This window comes from Ctenopharyngodon idella, chromosome 22 (genome assembly GCF_019924925.1).
Source record: "Ctenopharyngodon idella isolate HZGC_01 chromosome 22, HZGC01, whole genome shotgun sequence".
Taxonomy (NCBI): Eukaryota; Metazoa; Chordata; class Actinopteri; order Cypriniformes; family Xenocyprididae; genus Ctenopharyngodon; species Ctenopharyngodon idella.
The window spans coordinates 5,327,877-5,343,944 of NC_067241.1; the positions used below are offsets into that span (position 1 = coordinate 5,327,877).

The 16,068-nt window shown below is 35.2% G+C and overlaps 1 protein-coding gene across 2 annotated transcripts in view; it reads right to left on the bottom strand.

Annotated features, from left to right (window-relative positions):
• Nucleotides 1-2,772: 2,772 nt before the first annotated feature.
• Nucleotides 2,773-16,068, bottom strand: part of c1qtnf12 (C1q and TNF related 12) — a 32,898-nt gene continuing 19,602 nt past the window's right edge. For both annotated transcript variants that reach the window (XM_051880042.1, XM_051880043.1), the window contains 4 exons: nt 12,499-12,607; nt 9,987-10,080; nt 6,305-6,383; nt 2,773-4,831 (listed from right to left, as the gene is read on the bottom strand). In XM_051880042.1, the coding sequence (XP_051736002.1) occupies nt 4,733-4,831; nt 6,305-6,383; nt 9,987-10,080; nt 12,499-12,607 (381 nt within the window). In that variant the 3' untranslated portion in view covers nt 2,773-4,732. The remainder of the gene's footprint in view (nt 4,832-6,304; nt 6,384-9,986; nt 10,081-12,498; nt 12,608-16,068) is intronic.

A 16,068-nucleotide genomic window follows, 5' to 3' on the forward strand; every position in this document is an offset into this window, starting at 1 on the left:
CACATAACAGTAATTAATAAGATTAGTCTTTTGCTTGACTATGTTATCAAACAGCTAATAATGTGTTGCTAATGTTACACAAACCATGTTCCCGCTCGCAATTTCAGAGTCAGACAGCTGCCTTCTAACAATCAGTATCCTTACAAACGCTTTGAACAACTGAGAACGTCAGTGGAGAAAGGACATATAGTTCATCATAACATTGTAATATACATCATACACCTGCTATATTGCTAAATCTACACAATTTTTTTTATATCAACAGAAAAATATACCAGGATAACCTGGCTTCTCCCTGCTAGTTCGCTGTTAATGATATGCTAAAGCCTGCCGGCACGTTGACGTGATTGGTTACAAGGTAGTTTGTGACGTCAGAAACACCGGCGATTTTAAACCGCGGGTTTGAGATTGTCTTTTTTTCACTGCAGTTTTAAGGAGAAAATACTCAGCAATGGTGTTGACTTATGAATTTGCACATGGTTTGTCTTATAGTGTATTAAAAACACCACAGACATATAAACAACATTAAAAACTTGATTTACACCACAGCGGGTGTTTAACCTAAAAACATTCTGGTTAATTAAAATAAAATAATAAAATAATGAATTTGTTATTTAAAATTTTGAAATTTTGTAACAGAAATAATGAATGAGATACTAACATTTGACATACTAAAATTACTAAAATAAAAAAAACTGAAATAAAAATAAATGAAAACAAAAAAATGACAAAAGCACATAAAATTAAACTAAAATTTATATATATATATAGTATTGTGCAAAAGTCTTAGACACATCAGTATTTTCACCCCCCAAAAAGGGTTTTAAAATGCCCCTATTATGCCTTTTTTAACATTCCTAATATTGTTTTGGGAGTCTCCTACAACAGGTTTACATGCATGCAAGGTCAAAAAACATTTTTGTTTTCTCATAATATACATTTAATTTCACCTCAGTTCTCAATTGTTCATAAACGATTCGTTAGAAGCAGTTTGAAGAATCAGTCTCTCTAAACCCCTCCTTTCCGTGAGTCTACACTGCTCTGATTGGTCAGATGGCCCAATCCTTTGTGATTGGTCTACTGCGCGCACCGTGCGGCCATTGCCATAACTGAATGACAGCTATCAGTTCGCAAGACATTGTATACAGTGTATGGGCAGAAAAGATGGCATCGTTTTTACTGTTCTATTCGATCCCGAGTCCGACGATGAAACGTCTGAAGTAGTCGATCAACCAGAAACTGCTAATGCTAATGTGCGCTAATGTTTCGTTGTGACGTCACAACGAAACGGTTTGGGATTTGTTTTACAAACGACTCGTTTAATTGACTCAGAGTCGACTCTTACTTTTGAGAGACAACTTTATATATGGTGCACTTTCAGATTTAAAACTTTGCAGGGTGTTTTCATTAACTTAGGGCTATGTTACACACTACATGAAAAGGTAATTTTCAAAGATCTATAATAGGGGCACTTTAAGCCAGTTACTTAACTTTTGCTGTAGTGTGCCAGTAGGAAATATCAGTTCACATTTCTAAACATTCCCTTTGCCATTAATTGTAATAATCCAGTTAGATTTTTGTATGCACAAAGAGTCTGACAACAGCCAGTGCTCCACACGGAGATCTGATCTCACCATCATCAAATCCGTCTGTGATTACATGAAGAAACAGATGAAATTGAGACAAACTAAATCCAGAAGAACTGTGGCCGTGTCTCCAGGACGCTTGAAGAAACCAACCTGCAAAACTACAGTACTGTGAGAAGTTTTAGGCACTGGTGTAAAAATGCTGTAAAGTGAGGATGCTTCAAAAATAATGTCATAAATAGATTTTATTTATCAATTAACTTCTATTAACCAAATCAAATCAATATTTGGTGTGACCACCCCTTGCGTTTAAAACAGCTTTTGTCCAGGTACACTTGCGCATCGTTTTTCAGGTATCTTCGCAGGAAAGTTTCTTCAAGCCTATTGGAGACACGGCCACAGTTCTTCTGGATTTAGTTTGTCTCAGTTTCATCTGTTTCTTCATGTAATCACATACAGTTGCAAGAAAAAGTATGTGAACCACTTGCAGAATCTGTGAAAACGTTAATAATTTTAACAAAATAAAGGAGATAATACAAAATGCATGTTATTTTTTATTTAGTACTGTCCTGAGTAAGATATTTTACATAAAAGATGTTTACATATAATCCACAAGACAAACATGCAAACATCTTCTGGGAAACATGCAAGTATTTTCTGTTGCTTCCGAAGGGCAGTACTAAATGAAAAAAAAAAATGATATTCAAGCGGAATAAGAAAAATTTGGACCTCTTCATCCTGTTCAAAAGTTTTCACCCCCCGACTCTTAATGCATCGTGTTTCCTTCTGAAGCATCAGTGAATGTTTGAACCTTTTTTAATAGTTGTGTTTGAGTCCCTCAATTGTCCTCAGTGTGAAAAGACGGATCTCAAAATCATTCAGTCACTGTTGTAAAGGGTTCAAATATGCAAAAGATGGTGAAAAACTGAAGAATTTTTGGGACCTGGAGATTTTTTCTGAAGAACAGAGCTCAGTTTAACTGCTCAGAATACACAAGGGACTCATGAAGAACCATCACACAACAAAAAAACAGTCGTAGATCATCCAGGTAACCACACAGTATTAAGAATCAATGGTTCACAAACTTTTGAACTGGGTCATTTTAATAAATTCAACTATTTTTTTGTCTTATGGATTATATGTAAATATCTTTTATGTCAAATATCTTACTCAGGACAGTACTAAATAAAAAATAAAATGCAATTTTTATTATCTCTTATTTTGTTAAAATTTTGCACATTTTCACAGATTCTGCAAGTGGTTCACATACTTTTACTTGCAACTGTATTTCCTACTGACACACTACAGCAAAAGATATAAATAACTGGCTTAAAACTCTTTTTGGGGGGGGTGAAAAAATAATATTAAAATAATACTGAGGTAGAATAATGATATAACCACAATGTTTTGTGTTACAAGGCTGTGGCATTGGCTTAAAATGAAAAATGAAAGACCTTGACATCATGGTGTGAAACTTCCAGATCACTAATAAACAGTTTTGTTTCTCAAAAGCTCTCTATAAGTAGACAAGAAAAACAAAAAGGCCTATTGACTAAAGATGAGGCTTGAAGGCGCTGTGGCTCCTACGAAACCACAGGTCTTGTAGAAGAAACCTTGTGTATCTTTGCAACTTCTAAATGACACATGATGACAAGGTTAAATGAAACTTAAATGACTGGATTTCAGAGATCACTCTCTAGTGTGCCCAGGTGCCATGCCACCATCAGTCTGTCAGACTTGCTGTTTGCCAAGGTATTTGAGGTATCCTGGATTATTTACAATGCAAATGATGCAAAGAAGCATTTTCCACACTACCGCACCAAAGAATATTTTCCATGAGCTTCATCGTGCAGCAACGGGAGTACGTCCTGCCTGCTTTATCGAGCAGAGAATTACGAACGTTAGCAAGATTTCAAAGCTCATAAAAGTCATTTCGAGTCAACCGCAAGCGTGCCCAGGTGAATAGATATATTTTACATTTATTGAATATACTTTCATTTCCATTACACCACAATACAAGCAAATACTGTATGTTTAAACAGGTCTGCTTACATTATTTTCACTTGTATTGAGATCTACTGGAAGGCTAGACACCAATTAAAAAAATAAATCTATTTTAATTGGCAGATACATTTCAACATAAATAATTTGTATGGCAAATATGCTTATATACGTATATGTGCATCTTAATTTCTGTATTTACTGAAGGTAATAAAAAAGAAGACATTTGGAAGAAAGGAAGAAGAGCAACACATCTCAAAGAAACAAAGAATAAACTTCCATGGAAACGTGAAAAACAGAGAATTCGGATGACGTATTTGGCATTTCAGTAAACAAAATGAAAACTCAGCAGGACTCTAACATATCTAATCGATCATGGCAGTAGATTTCCAAACACACACTCACACACACGCTTGGATAAACGCTATTGTTTGGGACTGTTAGCGATTGGACATAAAAATAGACTGAGTCATCCATCTTGTTTCTTTTCTTGTATTTGGCTGTTTCCTTCTTTTGGCTGAGTATAATGGAAAATCTGTTCTTTTATCAATAATCAAGTCACTACAACATGTTTTTTAGAGCTGCATAGTAAATAAAAACTGTCAAGCTTGTTATATTTAAAAAATAAAGGCATGTATGCATAAAAGTAGGTGTGTGTATTTTGGGTAACAACTCCAAAAGATCATAAAATCCTTAGATTAGCTCTTGTATTGTATTGTAGGAAACCTCTCATCATAGAAAACAAATTGTGTATATAAACACTCTGTATATAAACACTATTAATTAAGAAGAGCATAATAACACAATGTCAAAGTACAAAAATCTCTTTGTATACATCTATATATCACAAAATAGGAGTAAAAACAGTGAGAAACGATCTTTCTGAAGAGGTAAAAACCTCACTGTAGACGCACATGAGAAAGGCAGATGTGGATCCACTGTCCTCGGTAAAGTCTTTCAGTTTTGCATCCAATTGTCTCTGCTTTGTGGGTATTAATATGTCCATGTCTCTTCTATGAACAAACCAAGAGCTCTGTGGCAGTCAAATATTGTCTCATGAGGATATATGGTGCTGGGTGATAGTCCGAAGAGGAGCAATGCAGTCTTATGTGGCCTGCCAGATAAAGTCTGGCTGTAAAACAAGGCTATACCCCCAACAACATGCCCATGAAATCTGAACCGTTCTGTATTGCGATCGATGCTCCAGCTGCATTGTCCACAAATATGGAGGTGTACTGCCCGGCCTGTTAGAAAGAAAACATCACATTATTCAGCCAATGTGAATTGCCATCTGTAACACATTATACTTCAATGATTTCATGAATCTGAAAAAATTAATAAACAAATAAATAAAAAGGGTATTCAGCAAGATATTTTGGAGGGTTTTCCTATCAAGAACTGATTAGATCAGGGGTGTCCAATCCTGCTCCTGGAAAGCCACTGTCCTGCAAAGTTTAGCTCCAACCCCAATTAAACACACTTAAACAGCCAATCAAGGTCTTATTAGGCATACTAGAAACTTCCAGGCAGGTGTGTTGAGGCAAGCTAAACTCTGCAGGACCAAGTTTGGATTAGATAGTAAAAACTGAGCGTTCCATACCAGAATGGATGTAATGCTTACTAAAACAATGTTACACCAATAAAGGTATTGGTTAACATTGTCCAATATATTTCATGGACTAAGTGAGCTTTTTTTTCTTTGGAATAACATGCACTGATGAATCACTTACAATAAGACCAAAAATGCGCATTAAAGGGTTAGTTCACCCAAAAATGAAAATAATGTCATTTATTACTCACCCTCATGCCGTTCCACACCCGTAAGACCTTCGTTCATCTTCAGAACACAAATTAAGATATTTTTGTTGAAATCCGATGGCTCAGTGAGGCCTCAGTGATTTCCTCTCTCAAGATCCATTAATGTACTAAAAACATATTTAAATCAGTTCATGTGAGTACAGTGGTTCAATATTAATATTATAAAGCGATGAGAATATTTTTGGTGCGCCAAAAAAAACAAAATAACGACTTATATAGTGATGGCAGATTTCAAAACACTGCTTCAGGAAGCTTTAGAGCGTAATGAATCAGCGTGTCGAATCATGATTCGGATCGCGTGTCAAACCGCCAAACTGCTGAAATCACGTGACTTTGGCGCTCCGAGCCGCTGATTCGACACGCTGATTCATTATGCTCCGAAGCTTCCTGAAGCACTATTTTGAAATCGGCCATCACTATATAAGTCGTTATTTTGTTTTTTTTGGCGCACCAAAATATTCTCATCGCTTTATAATATTAATATTGAACCACTGTTCTCACATGAACTGATTTAAATATGTTTTTAGTACATTAATGGATCTTGAGAGAGGAAATGTCATTGCTGGCTATGAAGGCCTCACTGAGCCATCGGATTTCAACAAAAATATCTTAATTTGTGTTCCGAAGATTAGCGAAGGTCTTACAGGTGTGGAACGACATGAGGGTGAGTAATAAATGACGTTATTTTCATTTTTGGGTGAACTAACCCTTTAAGAAACTTCATTTTCCAGCATTCACATCAACAACCAATTCTAATTGGTTATAAGTTAAGATTTTTAGCTTTTCAGCGCAGGAGAAAGTAACCAGCTTTAGAAACACTAGATTTGTATGATGAGGATACAATTAATTAACAGTAAAGCTGCATTAAACTGAGTGGAGTATGTTTAACTAACTCTTACCTGAAGTTCCAGCAGTCCATGGACAGATACTGTAAAGATCTTGCTGTTACTCTCAAGGCCAACAATCATTTCCAAGGATCTGCACAATGGTATAGAAAATATTATGAGCGAACAAATTATTCATTTGTAGATTTCATGAATCAATAAAATTTGTTACTTGCCATTTGTTTGTAATTGTTTGTGATATTTAATAGTAATTTCTGAATTTCTTTTTAGTTTAATTTTTATTTTATTTAATTTTTTTAATTTCAGGCAGCGGCTATTTGCACTAAGTGAAAATAGCATATTTTCTTAGCGATAAATGCTATTAACACTAAGTGAAAATAGCGATAGATTCTATTTAGACCATGTAAAAGTAGCAATTTTTTTCTAATAAGAATAAATAGTAATTAGATGCTATCAATACTTTATATTGGCAGATACTATTTGCACCTCAGTATTTTTGTACATTAACATGTTTCAAAATTTTATCATAGAGTGTAAATGACTATATCTATTAAAATTATTAAATGGATGCTGCCTTATTGGCCCTACACCTTCCCCTAACCCTACCCAATAAACACTTTTAATATTATTAAACACTCATTCGCAGTTTATTTCCACTTTTAGAACATTATTTGCATTTTTTTTTAAATACATGCGAGCTCGGCAAAAGGTGGATTCGAACCCATGTCAATCGCGTTAAAAGCCAGGTCTGCAAGTCTTACTCGCTACTGCTGCACCTCTGAAGATGTTGAATACTGTGCGTCTTTTTTGAAACTTGAGTGGCCCAACCAGACATTGGTGGGCGGAGCTAGTGTAAATAGCATTTGCCAACAAGAGATGCTATTTTCACTTAGTGTAAATAGACACTCGGTTTATTATTTATTATGTGCAAAATATTAAGTAGTATAAATGGGAAATAATTCCATTAAAATAAATTTTTACTAACAGATGTTTTGTGTAAGTATATACACAGTGTTAATGTTATTGAAAGAAATATCAATTTATGTTTTGTTATACAGAATACATTGATAAAAATGTCTAATTCCTAAAATTGCATAATTTTTTTTTAAAGGTCTATATAAGATCTATCCAGCATTAAGTTTTAAGAATTATCCTTCAGTACTGTTGCTAAGACCAACAGGGACCCCACAAGTCAAAGGTGGCGGTAAAGGTTACTAAGGTGACACGGACCAGACTGAAGGTGAGAGGACATTTTTTAAAGGCCTGCTCCACTTTAACACAGGAAATGCCTTGCTAGTTTCCACACAAGTTTGAACAGACAACATGCTTTACAGCCCATGCGTTACACACAAAGTGCAAAAGAGTGCTAACGACCAGCAAACACTGGAAGAGAGTTTATCCAGATCTGCCACCCCCATTCCCCCTTCACCATCTCATGTACCCCTAGCAGTTTTTCTTTCTTTCTTTTAAGTAAATTCATTTTTGTTTGATTTGTGAAAGAGGATTTTTATGACATGCACTCACACTCTTAAGCCACTGAAATAAAAACCACATGCTCTGAATGTAGCTCAAGAAAGGAGCTCAAGAAAAATACTAATTTTCATCATAAGCGATGTATTCCTTGAGTCTGAGTCATGAATTTATATTGATGTGGATGTGGTCTGTGGACAACGGGTACAAAATCGAATGTTAATAAATAGACTACTTGAGGGCAAATTAGACATAATGTAATCATAATAACTTTCCTAGCAAAATTGCTGGTGTCAGATTTTCTCCTGGATAGTTTTACTAACAGAACTGACACTGAGTCTGACAGAAAGACCTGAAATCACCAAAACTCAGAAAAAACTTTGTGTGGCCAGTCAGAAACACACTAGAATTCTAGCACATTAACTCTTTCCCAGCCTTTTTTTAAAGTTGCCAGCCACCGCCAGCATTTTTGATCATTTTCACAAATCTTTCATGGCCACCAGAATGCTCTGTTGTATGAATATCTGAACATGCAACATATCAAAAGAAAGAACAAAGCCTCTTCTTTACAAAAAACTTTGAAGAAAAAGCTGAGAAAATCCCGTTTTTGTCAAAGACTACAACATTTGCATAAGCAATGCTTCAATTGCTTGTTTCTGCTTCTTTTTAGCCTGTGTTTTGATCCAGAGATTCTGTACTCTTTCAGAAGATGTGTAATAGCGCCCCCCTACCGTATAACAGTGAAAACATGGATTGCCGGAAAATTCCGTCAATGGTGGGGAAATAATTAATTACTGTATATACAGTTTAAATGATTCATTCATTAATCCAACATGGCTACTTCCCTCAAGAGCCAGACCAGATGTCAAGATTGTCAGAAAATAATGACTAAATTTTAGTCTGTTCGTCAACAAGTATATCTTCACAAAACTTCTAAAGGGTTAGTTCACCCAAAAGTGAAAATTATGTCATTTATTACTCACCCTCATGTTGTTCTACGCCCGTAAGACCTTCGTTCATCTTCGGAACACAAATTAAGATATTTTTGATAAAATCCGATGGCTCAGTGAGGCCTGCATCGACAGCAAGAACACTCCCTTTTTCAATGCCCAGAAAGCTACTAAAGACGTATATAAAACAGTAATGTGACTACAGTAGTTCAACATTAATATTACAAAGCGACGGGAATACTTTTTTTGTGCCAAAAATAACAAAATAGCAACTTTATTCCACAATATCTAGTGATGGCCGATTTCAAAACACTGCTTCATGAAGCTTCAAAGCTTTACGAATCTTTTGTTTCAAATCAGTGGTTCGGAGCGCCAAAAATCACATGATTTCAGTAAATGAGGCTTCGTTACATCATAAGTGTTTCGAAACTTCAATAGTTCACGTAAGTTTGGCAGTTCGATACATGATCCGAACTACTGATTCGAAACAAAAGATTCGTAAAGCTTCGAATAGCTAGTGATGGGCGATTTCAAAACACTGCTTCATGCAGCTTCAAAGCTTTATGAAACTTTTGTTTCGATTCAGTGGTTCGGAACACGTATCAAACTGCCAAAGTCACGTGAACTATTGAAGTTTCTAAACACTTATGACGTAACAAAGCCTCATTTACTGAAATCATGTGATTTTAGCGCTCTGAACCACTGATTCGAAAAAAAAGATTCGTAAAGCTTCATGAAGCAGTGTTTTGAAATCGGCCATCACTCGATATTGTGGAATAAAGTCGCTATTTTGTTATTTTTGGCGCACAAAAAGTATTCTCATTGCTTTATAATATTAATGATGAACCACTTTAGTCACATAAACTGTTTTAAATATGTTTTTAGTAGCTTTCTGGGCATTGAAAAAGGGCGTGTTTTTGCAGGCCTCACTGAGCCATCGGATTTTATCAAAAATATCTTAATTTGTGTTCTGAAGATGAACGAAGGTCTTACGGGTGTGGAACGACATGAGGGTGAGTAATTAATGACTTATTAATTATGAAAATGAATAATTTTCATTTTTGGGTGAACTAACCCTTTAATATAGCGCACAAGATGTATGGACAATTTTATAATACTTTTATAGTGGTATCATTTTTAAGCTTAAAATCTTTAGTCGCTATTCATTGTAACTGCATGAAAAAGGGCAACTAATATATTCTGCAAAAATGTTTCTTTCATATTTTCTAGAAGAATAACATGAGGGTGAGTAAATGATGACAGAATTTAAATTTTTAGGTGAACTATTCTTTCAATGTGAGATAAAGCAAACTTACGTATATCTGTGGCAGAGGGATTCAATGCAGATCAAAACTCGGACATTGTCTCTGGCTCTCAGCTGGTTCTTACTTCTCTTCACCTCCGTGTGGTCTGCAAGAAAGCACACAAAGACCAAAAAATTATATTTCCTGAGAATACTTTTCAGACATGCACTACAAACTGTGAAGAGTAAAGGCTGTTGAAATGTTGTTTGACAGAGTTTTGTATCTGGAGCACATGATGCCACAGCCAGTCATGTTTGACCTCCAGCCGTGTCTAAATATTGGTCTCTTCTATAAGTCTGCAGTGGATTTGTGAATTTGTTTGGGGATGTTGATTTTCTGCCACAGTCTACTGCAGAGAGCCAATTCCTTTTCCCGGAGCTGCATGGCGGCGCCACAGCTTAGAAGAGTTTTGCATTCAGAGTCCCTGGGGCTTATTTCAGTGTAACTCCACATAAGCATTGCCTCTGAAACGATGGATGAAGTCAACAGGATCACTGGACCCCTTTTTAAGCATCAACCAACAAAAACAAAATACGCTTGTGTGCTTTCAGGGACGGCACAAATTTGTTAGCTTTTTAAACATGCAAGATTGTGCAAGACACCCTCAATCTCAGCAAACAAATGCAGCACGGTTGGAATGTAAGTTACAGGGGAATGCAATCCATCTGTTGAGAATGTGCCAAGTCTGAAACACATCCGTTACATGATGGCACCTTCTGATAGAGATGACATTGAAATATTAATTTGTACTCTATGCAATTTGTGTTTATAGCCGAGAAACAGAACTGTCCATTAATCTTTCTTCTGTATTTGGCAGATAAAGTCTCTTTTATACAAAGTAATTTCAATGTATACATTTTTAATGCTTTTTTCCATATACTGTTCAACAGGTTTGGTTAAGGTAAGCTTTTTTTTTTTCTTTTTTTTTTAAGAAATTAATACATTAATTCAGTAAGGATACATTAAATTGATCAAAAGTGTCAGTAAAGACATTTATAATGTTACAAAACATTTATTTTTCAAATAAATGCTTTTCTTATGATTAATCGAGAATCCTGAAAAAATGTATCATGGTTTCCACAAAGCTGATAACAATAAGTAATGTTTCACACTGAATATATACTAAATATTAGAATAATTTCTGAAGGATCATGTGACCATAAAGACCAGAGAAACGGCTGCTGAAAATTCAGCTTTGCCATCACAGGAATAAATTACATTTTTAAATATATTAAAATATAGAAAACAGCCTTGGTGAGCATAAGAGACTTTTTTCAAAAAAACAAAAAAAAGGAAGGGGAGAGAGAGAGAGAGAGAGAGAGAGAGAGAGAGAGAGAGAGAGAGAGAGAGAAAAAGAACTGAATGGTACTGTATATATAATTACAAAATATAAATTATTAATATTATTAAAGGGTTCGCCCAGAAATTAATTACTCGCCCTTATGTCGTTCCACACCCGCAAGACCTTTATTCATCTTCGGAACACAAATTAAGATATTTTTGATAAAATCCCATGGCTCAGTGAGGCCTCCATTAACAGCAAGATAATTAACACTTTCAGATGCCCAGAAAGGTACTAAAGACATATTTAAAACAGTTCATGTGACTACAGTGGTTCAACTTCAATGTTATGAAGCAACAAGAATACTTTTTGTGCGCCAAAAAAACAAAATAACAACTTTATTCAACAATATCTAGTAATGGGCGATTTTAAAACACTGCTTCATGAAGCTTCGAAGCTTTACGAATCTTTTGTATCAAATCAGTGGTTCGGAGCACCAAAGTCATGTGATTTCAGTAAATGAGGCTTCGTTACATCATAAGTGTTTTGAAACGTTTCGAAATTTCAATGGTTCTCGTGACTTTGGCAGTTTGATACATGCTCTGAACCACTGATTTGAAGCTTCATGAAGCAGTGTTTTGAAATCGGCCATCACTAGATATTGTTGAACAAAGTCGTTATTTTGTTTTTTTGGCGCACAAAAAGTATTCTTGTCGCTTCATAACATTAAGGTTGAACCACTGTAGTCACATGAACTGTTTTAAATATGTCTTTAGTACCTTTCTGGGCATCTGAAAGTGTTAATTATCTTCCTGTCAATGGAGGCCTCACTGAGCCATGGGATTTTATCAAAAATATATTAATTTGTGTTCCGAAGATGAACGAAGGTCTTACAGGTGTGGAACGACATGAGGGTGAGCAATTAATGACAGAAATTTCATTTTTGGGTGAACTAACCCTGTAATAATATACCATTATTATTATTTTAACTTATACTTAGTACATCCATATGGTGTATCATTCATATATACCTTAAAATCACTGTAAATTGTTAAACATTTTAGCAGTTCATGCATTCACTGGTACTAGCACCCATGTTCTTCTATTTGAGCTTCAAGAACTCATCATTATTTAAACCGCTAATCATTGTCATACCCCAAAACCTCATGTTTCACACTGAAAAAGATTACGAAAGACAGAATATTTGTTACTGGTGATGTGAACCTTTCAACCTTTCCTTACCAATATGAACATTGGCAGAGAACTGATAAATTCCAGTTACAGGAGCTGTAAATCGGCCAGTGGACTGGTCCATCCCCGTCCCTCTGAGAAAGGCACCTTTGGCAGGCGGCTGAAGGTATGAAACAGGTGAGAATTATAGAGGGCTTACCATGAACACACCTAATAACCATTAATCAAACATCAACACTGCTCACTCTCTATCTGAAAATCATATAGGCTACGTAAATTGCTGACTAGCCTTCCAAGAATGTCAAGAATATGTTTTTCAGCAGAATTCTTTCTCTCCGCACTCTAATAAACTCGCATTCAAATTGAAGCATCCCGCATACAGCATTAGAAAATATACCAGTTTTAGGGCTCAGTTTGGGAGCACATAACCATTAAATGGCTAGAAATATGTAGACATCTGCCAAGAATCCTCCGATTCTGTTTTTGATCATAACTGCACACTGCAGCCATGCCAGACCACATTATTCTGCATTACGCCTCCAGAACCCACCAAGAGTTCCAGACTCAGACGCTTTTATAATGAGTCCTCCGATTAGTGTGCTAAACACTGTTCAGTTCTGCCATTTTTTGCGCTGTCAGCTTTGAACACATACAATGAATGCCTTTCATATACATGTCCGATCCAAACAGATATGTGAGAAGAACGTAATTTCATTTGACATGTATTTCTACATTGGATGAATAAAACTTTTGCATTGACATTTGTCATTTCATCCATTTGACAGATTTGAAATACTATATGATTATAATTTCTCTAATACGGAAAGTAAGAATCATACATCCACAGTGATCAGGAGATTTAAACGCTCATTGGAGCTTAGAGCGAATCTTGTCTACATCAATCAATGGCAATTTCTTTTTTCGTAACGGCTGTAAAGAAAGCTTAACAAATAACATTTTCGTGTGTGTCCTTGGCTGATCAAAATACCACAGGGTATAGCTCTTCCTTGTAACAGCACGCTGTTTTAAATGGTGTCTATTTTTATACACACCACTCACTAGTCCAAAACCTCATACAGAGTACCTTTTGTACACCACCAAGAAAGCAATGTAATTTGAAAAAGGATATATTTTTTAGGAGGAGGGTGGCTGAGGTTCTGCTTGATTGGCTGAGTTAATGTTCGGCCAATCCAGTGTGTCATCACCTATGTTCATATGACAAGAGCCAATCATGAGGTTACTATCACAGCTGGCCTTAATTCAGCTGTGTAATTAAAGCTGATTGGGTGGTGCTATCTGTTTTACTGACCAATGGTAGACGTTGTCAAAAAACTGAATTTTTGCCATTCATTTTGATTCAGGATGCAGAAATTACACACTACAGTTTGAACACACACATGTTGGAAGCGTTTAGAATTGGTGTTTAGTATTCTGTAAAACTGTCACCGTGAAGAAGCCAAATGGAACGATGACAAAATAAGCCAATTTGAAATTATTTGCAACCGACTGGAATTTCTTACGTTCTGGCGAAAGCTGAACCCGCTGCCACAAAGAGACGATCACATGTGCACTTTGGAAGTTGTATCATTTACTGTAAATGACTGTTTCTAAATCACTGGAATGCTTATTCAAATTGGCGTTAGTGTGAATTTGCTGCTCCACAGTTTTATAAAACCTTGTTTCCTTCTTTTGTTTGGGCTGTTAGCACTAATATGCTCAATATACAGCACAAGTCTAATGAACCTATCATAAAGGTGCTCTTTTTTTCTTGTTCTTGTTCATTTGATGTTAAAGATCTAGATATAAAACTATTTGTGTAAAAAAGAAGAGATTTTTAAAACGCTAAAAAATCTCAATGTCATCCCAGCTAAGGGAATGTTCTCAGAACTTTGTCTAACATTGTGGCAAGGTTCTCTCAAAGCTATGAACAAACATTTATCTAGTAACATGAATAGAATGTTCGTTCAAAGTTATTCTGGTCTTCAAAACGTTAGCACAAAAACATTATTCTTACATTGTTTATGGAATTTTTTTTCTGAAACATTTTAGTTGGATGTTCATCTACATTTTTTAAATGTTACTACTTGTTTAGAATGTTCAGAGGACATTCAAAAGTAACGTTCCCATAATGATACAATGAAATGTTTCCTTAAAACATTTTAAAAACTGGACATTTTGAATGTTCAGGGAACATTTAGAAATAACTTTTCAATAACTTAATATAAACATTAGCAAAACGTTCTTAGAACATACTGTTAACATATTGTTCATAACATATGTTAACTGAGATAGAGACAAAATACACATGAATAAAAAAACTGTTACTCTACAGATCAAAACGGACACCGTGACCAGTGTTATTCAATTACACAACAATTGACTCTTATCAACCAGTTCTTTTTAGTGAATCAACAACATATAGCACAACCAGTATAGTCTGATTCACAAACAAATGACTCCATTAAATTAAACAACTGTAAGACAGTTTAGTCTTCAGTTGCTTATTCAAAACAATAAGGATTAGCTTGATGACGCCGTGAATGAGTAATGTATTAAAGTTTTATTAACGTTACTGTAGTGTGCAGCAGGGTGGAGAGAATGCTAATGAGAGACACCTGCACGACACACAGGTCTCGGAAGGATATAAGAAGTGAATGACGACAGTAAAGGGCGAGAGAGGACCTGGCCTGGGACATAAGTCAGCCGCGGGTGCTTCTTTCGTTTTGTTGTTTATGTTTATGTTACCGTTAAAGTCACGTTTAACATTTGCCCGTTCCCGCCTCCTTATTCCCTGAACTCGAACTTTGTTACTGTTACCTTTGATCACTTAAATTCAGATTATTTTATTTCATTCTAATGAAACAGCCACAAGTGCTGATTTACAATTCATACACATCACTTTATTTGACGAATTAAAATTGTGGGGTAATGCAGCGCTGTTTTACTTGGTCAAAACAATCATACTAAAAATACATTTGAGTGTGTTTAAAGTTATGGTTATAATAACATTACTCTGTACATTAGCTCATTGAGACACTTAATAAATAAAACACGGCTATGACCGCTTCACCCAACGGTTCTGTGTATCACTAACACAATGCCAACACCCTTAGCAACTACTCTTAGCAATGTAAACTGTATGTTCTCAATTGATATTGTTCATTGAGGCTTACTGTATTATGTAGAAGAGTATTGGGTAACACTTTATAATAACTGCACACTACGAAGCATTAGTTAAGCATTAGGAAACAGTCAATTCATCATTTATAAAGCATTAATAGACATTAATAAGCAGTTTATAAATACACCTATAAATGCTTTGTTCTTGATTTATAAGCATATCTATAATGTGTTTAATAATTGTATTTTCATACTTTATTAATGATCAATTTATCATTTCTAAATTAAGTATTACATTATTTACAAACCACTTATTTAGGAGTTGTCAGTGGTTCATAAGATCATTTATAAAGTGTAAGTAAATGATTAATAAACTATTTAAACATATATTTATACATCTTATTATTTAGACATATAGTAATAGTTCTAAAGTGAGCACTATTCATGCCTCGTAAAGCTTTACAAAGAAGATTTAAAGGCTTAGTGATCTTCTGCACTGCT